This window comes from Melanaphis sacchari, unplaced genomic scaffold (assembly GCF_002803265.2).
Source record: "Melanaphis sacchari strain LSU unplaced genomic scaffold, SCAv2.0 Contig0_pilon_pilon, whole genome shotgun sequence".
Lineage (NCBI taxonomy): Eukaryota > Metazoa > Arthropoda > Insecta > Hemiptera > Aphididae > Melanaphis > Melanaphis sacchari.
The window spans coordinates 2,274,990-2,297,399 of record NW_020270366.1 but is presented as its reverse complement, the minus strand read 5'-3'; the positions used below and the strand labels follow the sequence as shown (position 1 = coordinate 2,297,399).

The 22,410-nt window shown below is 27.9% G+C and overlaps 4 protein-coding genes across 5 annotated transcripts; 1 reads left to right on the top strand and 3 right to left on the bottom strand.

Annotated features, from left to right (window-relative positions):
- LOC112594191 (claspin-like) lies at nucleotides 1-2,078 on the bottom strand. Its single transcript, XM_025338860.1, has one exon. The coding sequence runs from the start codon at nucleotides 1,505-1,507 to the stop codon at nucleotides 89-91; it is 1,419 nt and encodes a 472-aa protein (XP_025194645.1). The 5' UTR covers nucleotides 1,508-2,078; the 3' UTR covers nucleotides 1-88.
- On the bottom strand, nucleotides 1,516-3,532 carry LOC112598405 (heavy metal-associated isoprenylated plant protein 33-like). Its single transcript, XM_025344846.1, has 4 exons — nucleotides 3,432-3,532; nucleotides 1,972-2,608; nucleotides 1,651-1,890; nucleotides 1,516-1,571 (listed from the first exon to the last, which is right to left on the bottom strand). The coding sequence occupies exons 1-4, from the start codon at nucleotides 3,456-3,458 to the stop codon at nucleotides 1,516-1,518; spliced, it is 960 nt and encodes a 319-aa protein (XP_025200631.1). The 5' UTR covers nucleotides 3,459-3,532.
- Nucleotides 3,533-7,815: 4,283 nt separating this feature from the next.
- LOC112596495 (glutamic acid-rich protein-like) lies at nucleotides 7,816-14,703 on the top strand. Its single transcript, XM_025342212.1, has 5 exons — nucleotides 7,816-8,161; nucleotides 9,524-9,656; nucleotides 13,970-14,232; nucleotides 14,299-14,451; nucleotides 14,513-14,703. The coding sequence occupies exons 1-5, from the start codon at nucleotides 8,096-8,098 to the stop codon at nucleotides 14,681-14,683; spliced, it is 786 nt and encodes a 261-aa protein (XP_025197997.1). The 5' UTR covers nucleotides 7,816-8,095; the 3' UTR covers nucleotides 14,684-14,703.
- A 130-nt stretch (nucleotides 14,704-14,833) lies between these two features.
- LOC112597518 (heparan-alpha-glucosaminide N-acetyltransferase) lies at nucleotides 14,834-21,661 on the bottom strand. Of its 2 annotated transcripts, XM_025343596.1 has the most exons (13): nucleotides 21,239-21,661; nucleotides 21,048-21,166; nucleotides 19,251-19,366; nucleotides 19,036-19,142; nucleotides 18,849-18,979; nucleotides 18,714-18,773; nucleotides 17,788-17,891; nucleotides 17,079-17,186; nucleotides 16,734-16,992; nucleotides 16,387-16,666; nucleotides 16,198-16,322; nucleotides 15,398-15,581; nucleotides 14,834-15,323 (listed from the first exon to the last, which is right to left on the bottom strand). In XM_025343596.1, the coding sequence occupies exons 2-13, from the start codon at nucleotides 21,156-21,158 to the stop codon at nucleotides 15,142-15,144; spliced, it is 1,767 nt and encodes a 588-aa protein (XP_025199381.1). In that variant the 5' UTR covers nucleotides 21,159-21,166; nucleotides 21,239-21,661; the 3' UTR covers nucleotides 14,834-15,141. The 2 variants fall into 2 exon arrangements, with proteins under 2 accessions (XP_025199381.1, XP_025199389.1); XM_025343604.1 differs by lacking the exon at nucleotides 18,714-18,773 and having other exon boundaries at nucleotides 14,836-15,323; nucleotides 21,239-21,660.
- Between the last annotated feature and the right edge of the window lie 749 nt (nucleotides 21,662-22,410).

Below are 22,410 nucleotides of genomic sequence, written 5' to 3'. Positions count from 1 at the left end.
TAGATACATATATATGTAGTTTGATACCACCTTGAATGTATAATAGGTACTGTAAGATGTATATGTATATGTACGTTACGTTTTTGTTTTAGTCGAATCCTAGTTCTGCGTCCACCATTGCTTCTTCGGAAGATTTAATCACCATATATCTTGGTAACCAAGTTCTTAATGTTGGATCATAGACCGGCACTGTTTCCTCGCTGTACGCTCCTTCGGGTCCAAACGGATCTACGTCTGGCAAGTCGTGTCTTGATACCTGTTTACTACTAGGATCGTCCGCATAATCGTACTCCTCCACACTTTGCGCCTCTGTCTGATCATCTTCTTCGACAGACTCTGCCTGATTTTCAGTCACCGGTTTTCTGTAAAGTCTGTAATTTCTGTTCCTGTTATACCGCGGCTGAATATGTGAGTATTGTGCTGTAGGCTCGTAACTAGAACCAAACAACGGAGCATAGACGTGCGTCAACGATGACGAAGCTGGCTGCTGTAGCTTGTGACTCTCGTTAGACTTGTTCGCATCTGTAACAGATTTCAACAACTCTGGGCTGGTGTTAAATTTTTTTGTTTCGTGATAGGACTGTTTTCTATCTTTTGGCGCGCTATCTGTAATGTACATGCATTCTTCCGTCTCCGAACCCTTATCGTCTTTACACTTGTAACATGTCATCTTATCTTTAAGCGATTTCTTACAATTCGATCGATCTTTATTACGAAAATCGCCCAACATCTTGTTCACTGGGCTTTCTTCGTCCGAGTTGAAATCAATCGATAAGTCTTTATCACCAAGCAATAAAGATTTAGTTTTCTTAAAACCGATTTGCCCGTTGTCCAAAAATCCAAAGTCTCCATCTTTTGACGAAAACTTAGTGGCTATACTACTCTTCCGCTTTAAGCCAAGTTCCGGAAACAACTTTTTGAAGTAATCATCGTATGTTCGGTCACTGTCCAATTGCCTTTTATACCTAGGTTTGCCGTACACATTACGTGTAGAATACTCATAAGCGTTTTTCTTTGGATCATCTTCATATTCACATTGTTCATACTGTCTATTTGACAGATTGTCTTGACATACATTACATACGTTTCCTTTTTTCATTACTTTATGACAAGTAGAAGATTTTATCGGTAATGATGGCAAACTATATTCTTCACTTTCATTTTCAGCCGTTTCGTAATTCTCTGGATCATCATTGTCGTAATCGACTACGGCTTCTACATTTTGAACATACTCTGGATCTTCTTCAGACTCTTGAGCATTGACGTTGTCGTATTCATAGTCCTCTACTTCTTCACCACTATCTGGTCGCTTTCGTTTTCTCTGTTGTATAACCCTGCGTTTAAATCTATTTCGTTTAAATGGATTTAATTCATCTGGTTCATCAGATAAGGGGTCAGATTTATATGAACATTTTTCATATGAACCTCCAGAAACTAAATCTTTGCACACCATACACGACATTTTTCTTCCTATAATGTCATGATCCTCAATATCATTTGGTGTCATAGATTTTTTCAATTTCTGACACACTTGTCGCTTTTTAGTAGGAAATCGTCTTGATTGTAAAGGCCTGGGTTCATCAGCATCTTCTGTATCTTCATTCAAAATTGATGTTCGCTTATTATCGCGTATATTATTATATGGTGAACGTCTTTTTTCTTCATTTAACCTTAAAGGTCTTCTGCTATTTCCGCGTAATTTTAATGGTTGTACATCATCATCATCATTATCAAATACCCTTAAAGGTCGTTTATTTTCAACTAATCTTTGCGTATAATCATCATCAGCAAATCGATATGGCTGCTTTTTTTTATACGCTGATCGATGTGTAAATGGCTTCTGGTAACTATTAGAAGTTGCTGGTAATTGATTTGTGCCGTAACCAGGAACTTTTTTCGTCAAAGGCCTTATTTTAAACTGATTATCTAATATATCTGATCCTTTTATTTTATTATGAATAGGTTTCCAACCGTTATGAGGCTCAAAATTGTCGTAATCTTGTTCAAAGGATTGGTGTTCAGTGAACCGTCCATCATTACCATCTCCGAGGCCTCCATTTCCTCCTCCATCACCTCCTCCGTTTCCTCCACCACCACCTCCGCCACCATTACTACCGCCACCACCTCCGCCACCACCTCCGCCGCCCATATCGTCACCACCATCATCGCCATCGCCACCTCCACTGTCACCTCCATCATCTTGATGTTCTGGTATTATAAACGGATAATCTGAATAATGTGAAGACGGTGCTGATATATAATTTGAAGGTCTTAATGGTTCATAGTTTAGTACAAATTTGGGCTTTACAGATTGTTTTTGAGGCAAATGGAATTTGTCATAAGCAGACTGGTCAAAATTAAAATCTAAACCGGACATTTGTTCATCAACATCTTCTTGTAATTCAGAAAATTGTATACTCGGTTTTCTTCCTTGATCTGGAGATAAAAATGATTTAAAATGACCATTTTCAGCAGCTTTTGAATCAATAGATGAACGGATATTTTCGAATATCTTTTCAAGTCTATAGTTGTCATCCGGTTTTGATAATGTAATTGGTATAATGGTGTTCAATGTTAGAAAAATTCCTAAAGTGATTGCTTGAAACACCTAGGACAAAGAATTTAAATTGAGTACAGCTCTTCAAATAGTATGCATATTACATACGTAATACAGAATCTCATGACTATACAAACTACCTACTGTTTGTATTTATTGTTAAATTTTATGCTATTATTCTGTATTAAATCGACCATTAAAGCATTAAAAGAGGTCAATGAATTACACGCTTCGTCAATTCTATCGTAATAAAATACAAGATTTTTTTCATAATTGTGTAACGGGCATAATACCTCTACGGCTCTATATGTAAACATTAAATACGCATAAATCCGCCAACTTAAACAATCGTTCATTGGAAAATGTAAAAATAATTTATGTCATACAAATTGTTTCTGTAATTCGTTAAAATATCTAATCGTAGATTATTCACGGATATCCGAAGGTCAAATTATTATACTCGTATACGCAAAATAAAACAATGTCTTCATAAAACGGCATATCACACGCATCGCATTTTATTTAAAATATGCATTAAATATATTTGTTAGGTATTGATTGCACGTTTGTTAAACGGACCAAAGACATTTCGGAGCTTTTGCAGGATATCTGCCATTATTCATATGTATTCTAGTATCCTACAGCTATATAGGTAGTCGTTCATAATATTATTTACCTATCTATTTAGCTGATACAATTTACAACATGATAAAACAGCGTTGAAAATCTAATAAAAGACAATACGAGATCGAACACTATCATAATTAACTATTTAAATATTTTTTTTTAATAATTATAAACACGAAGCATCTGTAACAGGGGTACAAAAGCATAAAAAAAAAACAACTAATAATTTAAGTCAATACAATATTACCTGGAATGTGATGTGTGCGACGATCATGGCGTTAGGACACGCTCAGCTTAGCAGTGATCTGGACAAACATGTAGTCAAGTGCGCGCACACGTCGTCCGCAAGAATCGCATTAACACCTATCACAGAGAGCTGACGGTGTTTGGGTGTTTTTGCGAATCACGCGGTGGCGCCTCCCACTCAGCGCGCGTTTCATGTTCTATTCGTTTGCTATTTCGCATCCAACAGACCACGTCCAATCGGTTTACCGTGAAAATCATACCGTTCGTTTTTATCGCCAGAAGAATTATAAATGAAATTAACGAGGAGAACGTAATAATAGGTAATGAAAAAAAAAAAATGAATAAAAATAAACAAAACAAACAAACCAGTTATAGGTAATATCGCCGCAATGCAAAAATGCATTTGACTATACTTTAGTTGCATGATCAAAAATTTTCTCAAAGGAAGTGTTGTACCTATATAACGTGTGACACACTATAATAAGACACTATATATAGTATTGATTAGGTCAGGTTTAGTTGTCCAAGCATGATTATACTATTGGTTTTATAATAATGGCATAATAGGTATGTGGCTTTTCCTTTTTCTACTCAGCCATAGAACATCAAAAATAAATTTCATTGTTTTCTTGTTTATAATACCTACTATTGATTACTGATTTGTACTTATAAGGTATAATTTATAACCTTAATCATATTTAGCTAAAATATACTTTGTTGATTTTTAAAAATGTATGCCACAAAGATATTTAATTTAGTCAAAAATGTATTTTTATTAAAATAAAAGTGATTTAGTAAAAGTTAAATGAACAAAAAAAAAAAATGTTTTAACATTCTACAGTTTTTAAGTGAGTTTTGAACATTTTTGAATTTCAATGCTTTGTATACTCACGCTTAGTTCAAAATAGAAAATCATAAGAAACAACACACCAAAAATACAGATAAAAATAATTGTACAATTACCATCTGACCATGCACTTTTATATCGCCCTAATATTTTAGCTCACAACACAAACTTGAAACTGCGCACTGCTAAACAGAAATTTGCTATGTTGTATTAAATCCATTAAATGACTTTATGTTAATTATTTGCTTTCATATTAAAATCTAGCCACGAATGTATTAATTCATTATTAGTAATAGGTTGAAATTGTATTATGCCTCTAAAAATATTCCGGTTGAGCCCGGACTTGATCGGCTCGCCCCGTACGCACGCTTATGCTCATACATTAAATTAATTTTCACGAAAATCGAATATTGTTTTGTTTATATAAACTGCAATTATAATATAAAGTTACCATTAATCACATAAATAAAGTTTTTTTTTTAATAATTTGTATAGACTAGCCAACTAGCATACATTGTTATAAGATTTTTTTTAAATAAAATCAAATAATAATTAATTAATTAGCAATGTCATATGTTTGTAACTTATTTAGACTAAAATTTAAAATAATGTTTCAAACGTTGTTCTAAGAGATATTATAAATATTGAAAGAGTTTAAACCGTGCACAAAAATATCCCAAGAGCTTATTATCTCGGATCAAATTAGTTGACAAAGGTACGCTAAAATCAAGAATTGAGAATTGAGATACACCGATATAACATCATATTTTATTTTTTCATTATATTCCGGACGAAGTCGAATCATATTGCTATTTATAATATAAAATTAGAATATTAAGTTTATATGAATAAACTTATAATAATATATTTATATTTGTTTATTTTTTTATAAAAAGTCTTATAATTATAAAGTGAATAAATAAAATAATATATTATAGTAGTAAATGCAATGCTTTATCTATTAGTGATACAAAAGAAGATTCCTATATTGACTAGTGAACTCATATATTTTTTTATGCAAAGTGTATAGTTATGAAATCAACGAATAAAATAAGCTTTGAGAAATCCAGCAAGTCAATCCGATGTAATAATACATTTCGAGTCCACCTATTCATTGAGTGCGTCACTTTAAAGGATGTATTAAATTAAAATTTAATTAGAAAAAATGATTATAAGCGGCGATGCTCTGTTATCCTATATTTCTAAGGATATTTTGATTTAGGTAAATAGTAATACGGAAGATATATTGAACTGATTTTATTAAAAACAGATAGCATATATTAAGTAATGTGTTATATCATAATACGCATTCGTATAATATAACTTACTAGTTACTATTCTTATATAGGTAACTGAAAAAAACACCACTAAATAGTAAAATAGGTTGGTGAGATAAATAGCTAATCAAATAATTAATCTAAATGTTCTAAAATTCTCTTTGTGTTTTCAAAAATTAATACTCTTAAAAGAAAAAAGTTTCAAATATCTACGAATAATATTTTTAATTACACCAAAATAATTTAAATAATTATTTTTTGTTTAAATGTCCAATTTTGAAAAACATTGAACTTGATAAATATGTGTAAAAAAAAATTTAAAAATACAAAAAAAATTACAATATTATTCTGAAATCAATACATTCATCGCTTCTCTATGATTCTAAAAAATAAACATTCAAATTGAATGTATAAAATGCGGAAGTATTTCTAACAATAGTTATAAAAAACAAATAGGTACTACATAATAATGTTGAATTTACAAATATCTTGTCAATTCCAAGAAAACCTGATCCGTTATTGAAATAAAAAAAGTCTACGAGTCATAGAAATTGAATAACGTAGTGACTGCATAACATGTAACTAATAAATAAATAGTACACATAACCACATAACATACTATCAAACTTAATGAATAAGTAATAACTAATAATCGTATATGTTAAACTAATAACTACTAATAATCAATGATAACTGAATTAAAATCTATTTTATAAGAATTATTAATGAGAATATTAATTAGATTATCTGACAATTAACTATAAGTTAAAGTTAAAATAATTACTTAATAGTTTTAAATAGAAACACAAGCGTGCTTAATAAAATGATTCATCTGAACAAAGGTGATTTAAATAAAATTATCGATAAAATGTAATAGATTGTATTTATATTTTCAGTATAGTTTTGCTGTAATTATTTTTGAATATTATTCGTTTGTTAATTGGTTTTACAAATTGCCAAGGGGGGTACTATTCGAAATAAATATCATTATTTTTATTCACATTTATTAATTTTTTTCTAAGAAGGAAAGAAGGGTTCAAAAAAGTACGTCCATTATATTTTGTATTTCTATTTTCTATGAATAAACGGCTTAATAAAATAAAAATGACATTTTGGGCAAATTGTCTGGGATAAAATTATTTTTTTTCTCTCTCACCAAGAAAAGGGTGTTGAAATAGTGCTACTTTCGTACACGATTGCCAGTACAGCAGGTGCTGCAGTGTGTGCGTATAACGAATCCGAGGGTTTTGCGAACTCGAAATATGAGGAGCCCTTGGATTTTGAATGGACGCGTAGAGCGTTTTTAATCGACACGCCGTTTTCACGGCGACTGTCCAAGGCTTCCCGCCAATTGTGCATGTGATAGTGTCGCAATGACGAATGTGCACAACACACGTTTATATACCTACATAATAATATTATAGGTAAAATCTCCGTTGTTTTTATACTTTTTACCTAAATATAGGGTACGTTATTATTATGATTATTATGAATCAGCGGCATAGTGTAAATACGATAATATAAATATTTTGGGTGCTCAGTAGAAAGGGTTAATCGCGGACATCAAACTGGCACTATGCAAAATCCGCTATAATATAGGTAAATGCAAATATTTCATATTTTTATATGCGCGTTACCGCAAGGTCGCGATTACAATGTAATATACTATATTACTTATGTTTAATGTATATATGTACAACACATTATTATGATAGAGGTAGGCACGGCTGACAAAACGTCGTTTTTCTGAGACTCTGAGTCAAAAACCTGTGACTGTGAACCGCAGCGCGTATAATACAGATACCTATATAATATATCTATATAAATAACCTATACGGCTACACGGGTAATGTCTATATAACAATAAGCGGGACACTCAAGACGATATTATTTTTTTACGCGTTTACCGCAGGAACGCACCTCGTTTTCTTTTCGATCGTAACTTTATACACCTACATACAGGTGATATAAATATATAATTTATCTGCAGCTCGAGACGCGTATTATACATGTATAGAAACGTGAAATGAAAACACAATAACTAGGCTAATTCAACAGACGGCGACGCCGTTATGACATAATCGCCTACCGATATTATAACCTCTCTTCCTGGGTATGCGATACCTACTATACCCACCGCGCGGTTACTGCTTATATTTTTTTTTTTATTATTACTATTATTATTTTCTTTTACTTTTCGTTTTTTGTTATCGAGTTCCGCCACCGTTGCCGGTTTGCCAGTGTTAACCAAACCGCTTAAATGACTGGACCGCGTTCGTGTCCCCACAGCGGTTGCCGATACGACAACCACGACGGCACGACGACGGTAAAAAAAGTGCGTAACGTTTTCGGCGAAGTCGAAAATAGAAAGAAAAATCGAAACCTGACCAATCAGCGGTGGCAGCGGAGGTGGCCCGCTTCTCGGACTTCGATCTTGCAAAGAGAACTGTTGTAGCTTCAGGACAGTATACGCGATATACATTATACTGAATGCTATAGCTGCTAACAGCTAAAACTTTATACCCAACCGAAGCAGATACCATGGACTTCGAAACACCGTACCGAAACTCCGCCGCCGCGTATGTGTGTGACGTTCGTTTCGTATGGGTAAGTCCGTCGACGTGTACGTTATACCGGCAATACACCATATATTATATACGATATTTAATTTAATATTATAATATATAAATTAAGTCACCTAACCGCTATACCACATATATTATTATCCAGTGTCCCGAAACAGCGCGCGCATGAGCTGAAAATCAATCGCTGCTTAGTATAATAATAATCTATCGCCTTATTATTTATACGTAATATTATATATCATTAATCCTTTCTTAATTCAGTGAATAGTTATCTTTATACTTTGCAATGCACTTATAAGTTCGACGCCACTGCAATGGTAATAGATAGCTTATTTAACTCCGAGCATATTTTCTCGACCGTTTAACCATGAGAACCAAAACATGAATTTTGACTGCAATCTGAAATAGGTACTAACTACGTGTTAAGAAAATCTCACAACGTGGTTACGTCTTTTAAATCATAATATTATTTGTAGTGAAGACCAGTCTAGCTTCTAAATAGGTACATAGATTTTTTTTATTAACAAATTTTATGTAATATATTGATATATATAAATCAAGTATTATCAATCATAAACATATTTTATTTCTATAGCAGCAATAAATTGAAAATGTGTAGAATTTCTTAATTTTATTGATACTCTTTTTATTTCACCCTTGGATGCCTACCTATTTAGTATTTTATCATAAAATAAAATCTTATTTCCGGGATCAGACCAGATAAGGTATTATGGTCAATCTATAGATAAAAACTATTGACTCAAAAATAAAGTTAAACAATATTGAATTGTTCAATATATTATTTATTTATATGCAATATTATTATTACTATAATAATATTCGACAACGTTTGATATTTTTTAGGAGGGCTAAACATTCATAAAACTCCTTTCTTTTTTTTTACTTATCTCGGGTCTCCATTTTATCCTTTATAGTTACCTACCTATTCAGATTTAGACTTCTGAATTCTGATTTGAGTGAGGGTGTATTTAGATACTTAACCTATAGGTAGGCACTGATAATAAATCATATTTTAAAATAATTAAATTTTTTTAAACATTTAAATCATTTAATTATTAAAATTTACTGAGTATCCTGTGAAAATACAAAATTTTATTTCAAAATAATACCTTTTTATTCATTGTTTTTTTTTTTTTTTTGTAGAAAGCAGCTGATGATTTTTCTAAGAATTTGTATGTGTACCTACATAGGTGATTAATATAGGTTGGTACCTATTTACCTACCCAGTATACTGAATATACCTCCTAATAATTAAGAAATATATTAAAACTATAACTATTAATTATAATACGCATCAATAAATCGATAATCTTACCAATTATGTATTTTGTGTTTTTTATGTATATACAATATACATGTATAGCTAATGTTAATAGCGGTGGTCGCGGAGTGCACTGGCTCGGAACGCACTGCACTGCAACTATCCAATTATTCTAGTGGATATTACCCGCAACGTTTCATTCTGATCGACCCTTGGGTATCACCGTCGTTGAAAAGTAGGTATACCAGCACATATCTATGCAATCATAAATGTTTAATATCATCTAAATTATAGGTACAAATAAAACGCAATATCCTTGCGTAATTTATTAATATTATTGCGCGCGTAACTTTCGTTTATTATTAAAACATTACATTTATTACATAACTCAAAATAATATTAGGTACCTACATGAGGTAAGTACCTATGTGGACGCATGTGCACGAGACATTTACCAAAAATACAAACCATGATACATAATAATTATTATGAATTATGATAAGTACTTACATATAGATAAATTGTAATAGGCATTAGTAGCCACAACCATAAATAAATTTGAGAACTACTTAAGGAGAGAGTATCTCTCATATTATTGTATTTGTTTACAATAGCTGTTTTGTTTAAATTTTTTTTGATGAACCGACTTATGTATCATTCCCTCTCCTTCATAACGAAATTTAAACTCCATAACAATGGAATTTAAAAACATGAAAATAATTATAATTTTATTTATATACAATCGAACTTGGTTATCTCGAAAACGTCGATACCTTGAATTTTTTCTCCAGTCCCTAAAATTTCCTATTTAAGCAATGTGAAAAAATCTTGTTTAACTCGAATATTTTCGTGGGTAACTCGAAGTTTTGAATTTTATTAATATTATAAAATTGTGATATTTCCCTCATGTACCTATGTATATATTTTAATATCGAAAATAAGGTCATTACTTATTAGTAGAGCGCGGATTTCTATGCAATTGCATATTTTTTTCCTTTTAATATTTTTGGATTTTTGTCAGTTATCTCCACGAATTATCATAATTTGAAGCTAATGGTGAAATTTTTTTTGCATATTTCTGCATATTAAAAGGTTATTGCATATTTTGGCAAAATTCAAAATGTATTGCATATTGAAGCGAAAATTTAAAAAAATGTATAAGATAATATTTTGTCAAGTAGAATGATTTAAAATTTATATCTACTCATTTGGCATTTTTAGTGATAGTTATAAAAAAAACTGGAAACTCGAAATATGACTTTACATCTAAGCTTTTCGATAATTGACGAAACGAAAGAAAAAATGCATTCTATTTCTGGATCGAAAGGTGTAACACTTACAACAAAATTAAACGAGCTTTCCAATAAAAATGAAGGTCTGAAAATTCTACGAAAAATTAATTCAGTGTTATTAGGCGAAAACGTTCAGCTTGAAGATCTTTATCAAGATCCGACAATACTAAGTTGCTTCAAATATGCCCCAATAACTTCGGTTGACGTCAAACGTTCGTTTTCAGTCTTTAAAAATATGTTAATCGATAAACGATACAGCTTCACAGAAGAAAAACTCGAAATTCATATGATTATTCATTTTAATAATAAATAAAATTTTAAAAATAAATTAAGTTTAGAAAATTCCCTAAATTGTTTATTTTTAAGTATTTAAGTAATTAATTATTATAAGTTTTATTGTAAATGTTAAACAAATAAATAATTCTTGCATATTTTTGCATATTTTCATAATTTTGACTGCATATTTTCATGATTTTTACTGCATATTTCGATACTTTTAAGTGCATAAAAATCCGCGTTTTACTTATTAGTGTTATTATTACCGATAAGTGTTTTAGAACGGTTCACCACAAACGCTGATATCAAACAAAAATAAATACCTTTTTAAATAATTTTCTAACTTCATTTTTGTTTACACATACCTACATAACTTTTTAAAATCACATTACTTTATTTATAATAAATACATAAGAATTAATATATTTTGTACTGTTTTAAACATTTTTGATCTGGATAACTTTTTTCAGGTCCATTCAACTTCGAGTTAACCAAGTTTGGTTGTAATAATAATATACTCGTTTCTTAAATTAAATACTTATTATAACAATATTATTGTGGCTACGGGTTGATCTCAATACCATATTTGTTTTAAGCACATGTAGGTGATGAAAAATTAGCCTCACAATTATTATTGAACATGCGTAATTCTACTTCTATGAGAGTAATTTTTGTGCACAAGTTCTATTCTTATCTATACACTATCTTATCAACGTTTAAGTACTCACTACTCGATTCGATCAGACTATCGTTTTGTCGTAGATCGATATAACGCAATTGATCAGCAATCCAAGTACAACACATTTAATTACCTATCATACAAATCGTATAGTCGCGACCAGATTAGACCGATTCTTCGATATAGTCCAAAATCGGTCTGAAATAAATCCCACCAAAATGCGATTTGGTAATGACGATGCATATTCGTGGTACACAAAATTACATTAATTTGTACGGCCTCCATCTACACTGAGCGTTTTTCGGTTGTCGTTTTTTTTTTTTAATTTAACATTTATTAAAAAATATTTTACATCCAAACACAAATATCTATTAAATCTAGAAATAAATAACAGGTATTGTGTATTTTGGATATGCCCTCAAATGATTATATAGAATAGGGACAAAAGCTTAGCTTGGTTACAGAAGCAATGTATTATTTGGAATGGTATGACCTAAGAATCACTTAAAAAGAAGAAAAAATTAAGACAATTTAATCACCAATGAGTTAAGTATAGGTATGAATAAATAATAATAGACTGTAGATTTATAGGTATCTATTTATACAACTATACTAATATACTTTAAATACTTATTGAGTTATAAAAATTAGTAAGTATATATATACATAGCATTTTATTATATAAAATAATTATTACTATTAGATGCATAATATAATTTACGCAATTAAATTAAAATATATAATGATATAATAAGAAGGTACTAAAAAAAAAAAATAATCTCGTTTGTATAGGTGTATTTGGCAATCAATAAAACGCTTAGTCTGAACACTGAGTGATCGTGCCGATTGCGATTCGGTCGCGATCGTTTTTAAATGTTAGTCTGATCTAGCACTGAGCACTAACGGTACCTTACCTTCTATCTGATGTCACCGCAACAATGCCACCGGCCAAAATGCCCACGTTTATTTATGTAATAAGTGTTTTGTGTATTTACTATCGGTTTTTCGATATTGTTTCCTGTTGATAATAAATACGAAATTATATTATACAACAAAATAAATGATAATTCAGACTGTTTATTATTAATACTTCAATTACTTCGTAAAGAATTTTGTTTTCAAATAAAATCATAAATATTAAATACGTTAAAAATTGTTACCGAAATATATGCTACCAAATTAGTACCGATAAGCTAAGAAGTATATTTGAGTACTATTTACTACTAAATTTCAGATAAGGTGCCACCTCACCACCATATCAATGACTAGGTAATTATTTTCCTTTGTGAAAAGTCCCTTACGCATCTCTACTAGGTTTGTTTTATCTTAATTGGTATTTATTTTTTGTTAATAAAGAATAAGAATACTGAATACTATTATTATTATATCTATAAACTTGTTTTATTAGGTAGGTATTAATTCCTATTTTATAATTTATACTTTAATCAACAAATTGAAATTGGTTTTTATAGGTGGATATTTAGGTATCATACACAATTTTCTACTTTAAATTATGAACTAATACTTATCTATAATACACAGTCACTCTTTAATATATTGACATCTTTTTTTTATATTTCAATAACCTGAATTTGAAAAACAGTCTTACAGCATATTAATTCATTTTGTCTTATCGAAAGAAACACTTTATGTTATTTAATTTCCAATATATACTGGTGAGTTGGGGGTAGTAGATAGGTACAAAAATATTTGGCTTCACTTAATTGCTTTTACCTATGCATATTTATATGATACCTATTGCAAAGAAAGAATAAAAACAGTTATTATGCTTGTTAGTTATTAGTTATTTCTTAATGCTTAGGAACTCATTGTTGTAAAAAAATATGTTCAGCCACATAAATCATTTATACAATCATAAATTATAATTTTAGGGCTGTATTATTGGCGTGACATCAAATATTTAAAACTGTTAATAAAACATTAATAGACCTATTTTTCACATATTAAATTTTAAAACTCAAACCTACCTATTAAAAATTTCATAATATATATGTACATATTTATATGTGTACCTCATGACTATACATTAAAATCATAGTTATTACGAATGATTGAGAGAATAAAAAAAATATTTATTGATTTTATACTATAAGCTGCTAAAAACCCAATCAGGTAAATATTATTTTCCTGTTTAAAATTATTAATAGTTAGAAGGTATCTGGGTGATACAGTAATTTGTATGTATTCATTATTCATCCATCATAATTTCAATATATTTTTATTAGGTACCAATGAGCAATATTTAAAATTAAAACTGAATAAAAATTTTCATGAATTTAGATACAAATTTAGCTGTTTACAAAAAAAATAATGGTAAATCAGAAGAATCGATAGGAGGTATAAAAAAAGTTGATGCAGAAAAACACAAAAAAGGTAAACTTATGAATGAAAAAAAATCAACAAAATACAAAGAAGATAAGGGAAATGATGACAAATATAATGACAAAGGAGGCAATGCTGGAGAAATACATACACATAAAGGTAAAAAGAAAGGAGCATCATACAAAAAAGGCGACAAAAAAAAAAAATTTAAAACTAAAAAAGTATGTAGACGCATAATATATAATTATAAATGTAATTAATTAACAAAAAAATGTATTTAATTTCAGGGCTTTCGAGATAAGTATCACAAAAATGAAAAACACAAAGTTAACGAATACTGGGATAATTATGAAACATATGGTACATTTAAGAAGTTTGGGAAAAAGGGAGACAAAAAGTTATTAGGCGATAAGAAAAACAAGAAAAATAAAACCAAAAAAGTTTGTGATGTATAGAGTATTTGGGAAGTATTTATTGATTTTGATTAATACTTTTTTTTAGGGAGGCCAATCAAACAAAGAAATCCATAATAAAGGTGAAACAAAACATAAGTCTGGAAAAAAAGGAGAAATGGGGCATAAAGAGGAAAAACAAAGTGACACTCATTATAATCATAAGTCTAAATATCACAAAGGAAAAAAATCTAAAAAACACCATGAGAAAAAAACGTAAAACATGTTTACATTTTAATGAAAAATTATTACAATAAGAATAAAATATCATCATTTTAACAATAACATTAGAAAATTAGTAGTACAAAAATAAAATAGTTAAGTACAATACTATGTAATTAAATTTAACTAATGACAATAATTAAAGTATGGAAGTTCTCAGGAACTCTGATATGTTTTGTTTAGATATATAGCTATTTTTATAATTCTTTAAACTTAGTCAACAATTATGATTTATCTTTCCATACTTAAAGATCAATAAACAAATTAAAAACAAATTTTTATGCAGAAAATAGGTTTTAATTCCAATTAGATCCATTAATACTATAGTTGGAAAATAATTTGATAATGTAACAGTTTATAGTACATTGGTTTGAGAATAATAAAAATGCCACATTCTGAGTCATTGTAAATAATAATTTAGCTATTAATATAAATCTAAAACTTAATTATTAATAATTACACTACAATAAATATATTTTTCTTGTGCATCACTAATGCTATTGCACACCAAAATATTGTTGCCCAACAATCCATAATTAAATACTCTGTATGAGAAGTCTCATTCACTGGTTGCCACCTCCATGGAAGTGTATTGTAAAATATATTGTGTCCAAGGTACAGTATAATCGAATTTTGGCCTGATTAATATGAATGTTATTATATATATATATGTATAATAATGCTACAACAATACTCATCAGTCAGCACTTACCAATCTCGGCAAATGGTGATCCACTCCAAAGTCTCCAATGTTCAATAATAAGAAACAGAATAATAAATATTAGGAATGCCGAACTTCCAGTAATAAATACATAAGACAAAGAGAACAAATTTTTATTTATTGGTATTAAGCCTTCTTCTTTAGAAAAGTTACACAAAAAACCTCCAGTTAGACCCTAAAAAAGCAACAAATATTATTAATCAATAATTATTTTTATCAGTGAATCAGTAAAAACTGAAATATAAACTAAACATTTATTATTAAGTTAAAATTAAGATTAATACTATACTTAGAATTAAGTCTATTGTACAAATAGTTAATTCTAACAAAAAATTTTATAATATAAATTGGTTGAAATTGAACGTATTGATACATTTAAAAAAATAGATCCCTTGCATTTCTATAAAAAGTAATTGTTAAAAGATAAATTATATCAATAAGTGATGATTACTAAAAATAATAATATTCTTTAATGAATAAAACAAAAATCTAATAATTAATTTGAATGTTCATATGTGAACAAATAAGTTTTCTATAACTTTGAAAAATCTGAATAGTTAATAAAATAACTTTAATACACTTAAATTATTTTATAATAACTTAAAAGCATTGTAAAAACAAAGATTTTGTTGAAACAATTAAAATTTAATAAATAAAAATAAAGCTAGAGTATAATGAAAACAATCAAATTAATGAATAATGTTCATCATTAATATCAACACTTAATATAAATTAAAAGTTGCTTATTAAACATTCTTCTCATTATGTGAAAAATATAATAATGTTCTTACAAGTACTATTGTCCATGCAATCCAACGTTTAATCCGTTCATTTGTATACTGATAACATAATATAATGCGACCAGCATGTACACCCATATATACAAGTACAGCATTTGTCAAAGTACTCAAAACACCTAAAATTAAAATTAATTTATAATATTAAAAATACAATTTTAATGAACACTTATTATATCTTACCTTCAGGGTCAAATGGTAATGACTGATAAACAGGTTTAGGAGTACCGGGGAACATATGATTTTCACCAAATATTAGCCTATCAATATATCCAGCAGCACCACCAGTACAATTAATGTTTGACGAGCCGTTGTAGAGCCCCCCTGGTCCCAAATATCCTTTAGGGCAACCAGGTATAGGTAAAAAGAAAGTAATACTAGTATGAATAATTACTAATAAAATTACTATAATCCATTGTCGAGCACTTTCAATAATATCTCTAATAACATCTAATCTTGTATTCTTGGAAAAAATATTAAAGTAAATATTTTTTTATGTTCTTATGAATAAAAATTTTTAAATAAATTACCGTAAAATAGGGTTGAGGTTTCATAAAAATTGTTTCCAATGTTGCTGCTATGAAATATACAAATGCTAGTCTCTGTAATACACCCAAAGGTCTAAAAGTAGTTAAATTATTGTTGTTGACAGAATTTAGTACTAAACCCATGATCAAAAGAGCAATTGATCTTCGAACGATACGGCCAAAAACATATTTTCTTTTAGTGCTTGAACGAAGTTGAGATCTCAATGATATGGCTATGCTTACTCCCATGACCCAACAAAACCTAATAAAAAACACATTGTAATTACAAATTTTCAACTAAAAACCAAATAGGTACTGTGAATTGAAAAAAAGTTATTTTTATTTTACCAAGGCAATATGAAGTCTGCTAATGTGATACCATTCCATGGAGTATGTTCAAAGAACCAATAATGTCCACCTCCTAGATTGACAAATACCATTAATATAATAGATATCCTAAAACAAAAATATTCCATTAAGAAATATTGATATACTAGTTTAATAATAGCAATTACACAATTATAATCAAATATAAGATTTATAATGTAATTATTAATTTTTATATTTTTTTGTATAAATAAATAAATATTTGTATATAATTTACATAAAACTTATAATCAGAAATAAAATTTTAATATTTTCCAGGCTAAGAGAAACATAATAATAGTATGACCATTGCTTAAATATTGTGAGGGGAGGGAGGTCACTTAAAAGAATTCTAGTTGCTACTTAAATATATACCATTGCTCAGAACTACTAATTAAAAAGGTATAAAATATATCCAATTGCAATAAAAAAAATAAAAGGGGATTACAAGAATGTAAGTGAAAAATTAATTTTAACGTAAGAACTTTAAAATAATGAAATTTTAATTTAGCATTTTTTCTTTAATATTTACAAAATACCTGATCTTAATAAAATAAGGTTTTAAAATATTTAATTTAAATCGGACAATTAAATTAATAACTATAGTTGCTTATCAATTTTATCATTTAAATATAAAATAAAATTGTCAATTAAAAAAACCTTAAATATTTTAATGTTAAATTTAAATTACCCTCTAAATGTGTCTAATGATGTGATACGATAACTATTATTTTTGACTGGTGTTGGAATTTGAGGATGAATAATAACTGGTTCATTAGAACCAGTTCCAAAATCCTGGAATAATAAAAAAAAAAAAACGTACAGATAATTAAATACTTCTATTTTATGTTTTTACAGAAATTTTAGAAATTAAATCCAGATTAACTTATAAAGACATTTATAATAACAAATTATTTAGTATGACCATTAAAATTAAATAAAGTAGTCAATTAAGAGGTTAGGATACTCGCATGTGTTGTCTCAATCTTACAAGTACATAACATAGCAAATTTACACACAACAGATCACATTTAACTATGTTAGTTTAAAAATTTGAGTTAATTAACCTTATAAATGATCATAATTTACTTAAAAACCTAACCAACATACGAACACAGATAATGTTCTTACATTATTTGTTAAACCATCAAGTTTTACAACAGGCCAATTAATTCTGAAGAGCAAAATGTAATCTGCTGAGTATAAATTTGGTATGTTATTTACTTGTAAGATGGAGATAACACATGCGAGTATAGTGTCTTCTAAATATGAAGATGTATATTGAATTATTCAAATGTGAATAATTCAATATCTTAAATTTTTTTTTCCTATTACAACACAATAAATATGGTAAAAAACACAATTTGATTAAAAATAATTGATAAATTAATTTTACTATTTGATACAATATTGTATAATTAGAATACTATTTGCAGTATCAACATTTTTATAACCTTGTATGACAACATATAAATAATTTTAATTCCTTACAAGAATGCTGAGTACACTTTTTGAAAATGTTTTATAATTATAATTATTAATTACCCCAAATACCGATTAGTAAGGCATTTTTATCAGATATTAAATTAGTAATTAAGCTATAAAATTAAATCAAACCGCATTTTTTAATTCGACATCAGAACCATCAATTATTGATACATTACGGCTAGAGGCCGTCTGAAACAATTAATAGTGCATACAAAAGATTCAAGATAAATGACCCTTAAAAGTTTAAAAATAAGTATAAGTTACATTTTCAATATCCAAATCTGTCTTTGATGCAAATCGGAACACAGATGGCACTACATAAGTCCTTTGCAAGTAACTGATGAAAAACCAAACAGCAAAAGACGGTATTATCAGCAATAATGCATAAACAAATGCTAAAAAAAATATAATAAATAAAAATATATTTATAAAATAAAAACTAATAATTTACGCAAAAATAGATCTTGAGGAGTTGATATTTGTTTGATTTGGGAACAATTGAAATTGTTTGAAATATTCCATTGATAAACACCATGTTCTTCAAAAGTTTGAAGTGTTCTGTTATAAAATATAATATATAGTTGATAATTACTCATATATTTTTAAAGTAATAATAATGAACAATAATTATTAATTATATTAATGTATTGAAAAGTAATAAATTACCTGCAATTATTGTGGCTGCTGTCATTGGTTAAATCAAGCCAAAGACTATAAATTGTATTTAATCTGATATTAGTAACTCTGTTATTGGATATGTTTTCTGTTTTCAATAAATCACACTACAAAAAAAGTTAATGTAAAATTATTAAATAATATCAAACAAATGACAAATTGGTATATAAACAAATGATCAATGGGATTAAAATGTATGATGAATTATGATGTTAGCTAAATTTTTCATACATATAATTAACACTATAACATATAATATTAATAGGTCAATTAGTTATTATATCCATCATAATTTCCTATCATAAAATAAAAATACTAATAAAAGTCAATAATATTTTATAATTTGTAATAAGAACTCTAAAAAATAAAAATAGGTATGAGTTAATATGTTCTTACTTTCTAGAAAGAATATAAATATGATAATTTATTATTTTTAAGGTAGGAAAATCAAAACAGGTAAAAATAGTATTATAAGTAAAATAATATTTACACGTGTGAATTTTGAAGAATGTTCGATTTAAAAATCCATTAAATATGACTAGTTACTCAAATGCATTACTAATTATTAATGATTATTTAACTATATTCAAAATATTAAATATAATTATAATTACCAGAAAGTCAATAGACTAAAAGTATAACTGACATAAAGATTAGGATAAGTTACCCAATACAATTTTAAATAATGCTCAAATGGTGAAAGTGCAACTATCATCTAGTTAAAGGTAGATATCTATTAAATAATTATGGGTGAAATAGGTATATGATAAAAATATTACAATGTAGAAAATAGAAATAAATATAGCTTTAAAATGTATTAAAATTTTATTTTCAACAACCTAGTTTTTTTTTAATATGCTTAAAATAAGAACCGTTCAGCAATAGTATCTTTTAATTAAGATAGATTCAAGAGAACCGTTTTTTTTTTTTTTTTTTATTTGAGTAAAATTTGAAAAGAAAGATTGCTACTTTGTTAACTGTTGGTATTTGTAAATTATTATGTAAAGTATTGCTAGTCATGAAGGTTTTGCAGTTTTGCTTGGTCCCAGATTTAAATGACATATGACCATAGAGGAGTTATAATAATTATTTTATATATTAAAATTTTGTTTTCCAAATTCATTGAAGAGGATAATAGAGGCCAGAGGTGTAAGCGAGTATTAGACTGAAATATGCTTTTAAGTAAATAAACAAAATAAAGATCAAATTTCTATTTTAAACCTATTTTACCTGGCAATTAAAACTTTTGTTTCAATACTAATAATATAAATCAACAGCTCTTTTCTGTTAAAACTAAGTAAACTGATAATTATCTAAATAAACTATTTACTAATACTATATTTTTAAATATATAAAAATAAAATAATTGTAGATAAATCAAAAGTAGGAAATGGAATGTTTTAAAGGAGATATGGTAGATGTACTTAGTCAATTAAGTCTCTTTTGCGTTTATGAATCATATGTTTTGTTATCTGCCATAAAAAATACTTTAAATGCCACTTAAAACTAGATAATGTTTTAGTTTATACTCCTTTTGATTAAATATTATATATTAATAAATACTTTAGAATAAAATACAAAAAAATAATAAAACTTTTTAAAGCTCATTAAAATTCAATGTAGGTTGATACGTACATATTATGATAGATCCTATAAGATAATAATTTATTCAAGTTAAGACTTATAACATAATGTAATTAAAATATTTACATACATTTTTAGTTATATTCAAATTATGCTTTTCCTAATCATTAGTATTACAGTTGATTTTTTTCATTTTTTACTCACTTTGTAACATTCTTTTGTTTGCATCCACAATGAAATATTTGGCACATTGTCTGCCCATACTTGTAAGCATGCTTGGTCGTACAAAAGGTTCTTACAATCTTCCGACGCCATTTCAAACTCTAAACAAACACAATACATCGAATAATAAAAATAAATATGATTAAAACAAACTATTAAATGATGGCACGTACTTGTGTAAAACAGTTGTAACAGGAATTCGGAAATTATAACAATAATAATTATTATTTTTAATCATTGAAACAAACAAAATATGATGAACCATTTTGGCAACCGTCGAATGACTCCACTGTTTAAATCACCACGTCGTGAACGACGTGAACGGCATTAAGCAAAAAATACACAAAATAATAATAATGACTATCACACGTTAGACATCGCCCGTCATGGGATTTGATAACTATTAATTAACGTAGACATCATACAATATTATTGGGTAAAAAAAAAACATCCTCATAAGAATATTGAGGACACATAATGATTAGGGGAGATAGGTACTGTGATCACAGAGAAAAATATCGTGTAAATAATGAATATATGAATATAATCAACCATAGACTATCATATGAATAATATTGACTCAAAGAGTTAGAGACAAATTATGTTTAACAATAGATACGACTAAATACTAAAATAACTAATGACAGTAATATCTAATAAATAATGATTGTAATGATACTTTTGAGTTATGAGGTTACAACTTACAAGAGACAAATATTAAACAGACAATTATGTATTGTATATACGTCCTCACTCCTTAAACCCCCACTCATAAGTGGAAATATTTAAAACTGTGAATGTGAAGTATTAAAATCTGTATATATAAATGTTATAATCTATACTCTATACTCTATAGTTCTATACTTCAACTTCAATATTGTATACTGTATAATGTGTATTATACATTTATATTTATACATAGGTCTATGATATTATATTATCATGCACGGAAAGTATTTTGCATAGACCTGATATCATTAGGTCTATGGTATTTTGTAATATTTAAGAAATGCTGATAATAAAAATACTTGGTGATAATTAGTAATTGTGATAACTGATAGTATTTTCTCGTTGGCACCGTTGTGAAACTCGCTGATTTACTGTTCAATGAGTGATAAATGATATTTGATAATAATAGTATTAAGCTATAAAAACTATAAAAATCAAAAAATTAAGCAATAATGAATATAAAATATTCATTCTAAAACGTAATAAACGTATTTATTCCTTTAAAATTATATTTAATCCAATTCCGATCAAAAAATTGTCCAGTGATTACTTATTCTAAAAAATGAAAATATTTTAATGACCAATTTTTCCATAGGATACTGTTCCAAACCTTTTT